General features: G+C 46.8%; 1 protein-coding gene across 11 annotated transcripts in view; it reads right to left on the bottom strand.

Annotated features, from left to right (window-relative positions):
* Window positions 1–2,500, bottom strand: part of vav2 (vav 2 guanine nucleotide exchange factor) — a 219,603-nt gene that overhangs the window by 17,969 nt on the left and 199,134 nt on the right. For all 11 annotated transcript variants that reach the window (XM_031577743.2, XM_031577746.2, XM_031577744.2 and 8 more), the window contains one exon: window positions 909–1,008. In XM_031577743.2, coding sequence (XP_031433603.1) covers window positions 909–1,008 — 100 coding nt within the window. The remainder of the gene's footprint in view (window positions 1–908; window positions 1,009–2,500) is intronic.

The following is a 2,500-nucleotide window of genomic DNA, read 5'->3' as shown; positions in this document are numbered from 1 at the left end:
GTCTTTTCGCCCCAGGGTCACACTTCGGTGCCCAGCCCTGACTCCGCAGACTCCGCAGGAAATGCTTCAGCTCTAATTCTGCACGTGTGAGTGCTGCACATGAGAGGCGCCCGTTACTGTTCCACACAATTACTGTAAGGTGCTGTGTGGGTCCAACGCACTCGGGGTGATGAGTCAGTGCTTTTACCTCAGGGTCACACCTTACAAACACATATATATATATACAAACACATGCAGAAATGTGCACGCACGCACACACATAGACACTCTCAAACACACAAAAACACACATATACACACTCACACACTAAAACTGCAGGTCAGTGACAACTCAGTGTGACTGAGTGAATCACACACACACAGCTCAGCGCTCTCACACAGAGAAGAATTTACCCCACGCTGTTATTTAAGGTAACCATATGAACTCAAAATTACCTCAGTTATAGGACCCCAGCTTCTCGAGGGGAAACAAGCACTGATTAAGCATAAAAAGATACGTGACCTTTAACAACTTACAAGTTTGTGTTGAAGGACTACATATGATGTGATATCATACAAAACAGTATTGTCATGCAGACTACACGACAAACATTAATGGCTACATATGGGCTCTGTGGCATGTTCCATACTATCTGCAGTGCTATGCTGAAGACAGTCACTGTTACCGATGGAGACAAGTAGCTACTTGATTTGATTTGACGATGACAGTGTAGACCTGTAGGTGTACTTTGAGTGATATGTGTGTTTGTAAATGAGTGTGTGTTTGTGAATGAGTGTGTTTTTGATTGTTGTGTGTGTTTGTGGACCAGCGTGTGTCTGAGTGATGTGTGTGTTTGCGAATGAGTGTGTGTTTGTGAATGAGTGTGAGTTTTTGTTTGTGTGTCGGTGTGCATCCTCGGCGAGCCTTACCTCGACTTTCATCTTGACATCCTCTCGTGTGACGATGAGGTCATCCAGGGTCTTCTGGGCATGCTCCATGTGGCTGCAGTACTGGCCATAGATCAGCAGCCTGTGTGGAGAATCCAAGGAGAGACACTGTCACTGACCACTCACCACTGACCACTGACCATCATTAACCAGCTCTCACTACATTAGCAACTGGCAACTCTGTTCAACCAAACAATCTGTCAATCCAACAAGGTACCTACCAACACAACAGGTGTATCGCTGGTGTAGGGTAACTATTTCTACATGTTTAATCCTCTCAGGGATCTACCACCTCTACAGTACTGGTACATTAACCTGAACAGCCTATCTAATAAGACTTCACACAATGCTACATTTGCAAGTCCTTCCTGAGATTGAGCCATTCAGATGAATAGGTTGAGCCAGGGAGAATCAGAGGAACAGCTGCTCGTCTGATTCCACAGTGGGGCCCATTGACACAGATCACTTCCTCTTGGAACTGGTTCAAAGTCATCTTGCCGTGAAGATGGCACCACTCGTGCCACACATTTCCTCTCTGTCTCTTGCAGGCGCTGTGATTTATGTAGGCCACTGGCACTGCTTGGCAGCGGGGGAAGGAGACACCCTCAGACCCATTTGGCTGCCTGGAGCTGTTTTAATTTTGGCCAGGGGGGTTGATAGTGAGAGAGAGACAGAGAGAGAGAGAGGGAGAGTGAAAAGAAAAAAGAGAGAGAGAGAGATGGGGAGAGAGAGGGAGAGAGAGAGTGAAAAAGAGAGAGACATAGAGAGAGAGAGAGAGAGAGAGAGAGAGAGAGAGAGGGAGAGAGAGAGAAAGAGAGAGGGAGAGAGAGATTCTGGATTTGCGAGTGTATAAACGCTGCCTTGATGAGGGCGAGGAGATCCCTACAGCTGTAGGCCATTGAGGGAGGCTGAGACTGGGCCCTCAAAGGCAGCCCTGTTTAATTAAGGACTTGTCTGGAGAGGGTCGTAGTGCAGAGTGAGTGTGAGCTTGAGTGGGGATAAAGAGGAACTGTGTATCTCATCTTTAGTTCCTGCATTTGAGAGGGTCGTACTGCAGAGTGAGTGTGAGCTTGAGTGGGGATAAAGAGGAACTGTGTATCTCATCTTTAGTTCCTGCATTTGAGAGGGTCGTACTGCAGAGTGAGTGTGAGCTTGAGTGGGGATAAAGCGGAACCGTGTACCTCATCTTTAGTTCTTGCATGTGAGAGGGAAATGTGTGTGTGCCATACGCACAAGCTCCATGACTGGGAATAACTCCAACAGCCTTGGGAAGAAATGATGGTCCCCAGTATGCCACTCTAAGAATGACATCAAGTCTGTTCTGCATTTGGGAACCAGAATACGACTTCTGTAGAAGAAAGTTTATGGAGTTGAAATGAGTCTCAACTCCTCAATTATTAAAGAGAGCTTGAGAGGCATTTTAATCAGTTAGGAGCCAGGGATATTCTCCATTTTAACTACCCCCCCACCCCCTTCAGCTCTGTGTTGCAATGCAGGTGTTATTACTTCCACTCTCACCTGCATACTTCTGCTCTACCTTGAGGACTGAATGGTTTCACAAAGGGGCAGGTACA

The sequence above is a fragment of the Clupea harengus genome, chromosome 12, assembly GCF_900700415.2.
Source record: "Clupea harengus chromosome 12, Ch_v2.0.2, whole genome shotgun sequence".
Classification (NCBI taxonomy): domain Eukaryota; kingdom Metazoa; phylum Chordata; class Actinopteri; order Clupeiformes; family Clupeidae; genus Clupea; species Clupea harengus.
Note: the sequence above shows the minus strand (reverse complement) of the source record. Positions and strands in the feature narration are given on the sequence as shown.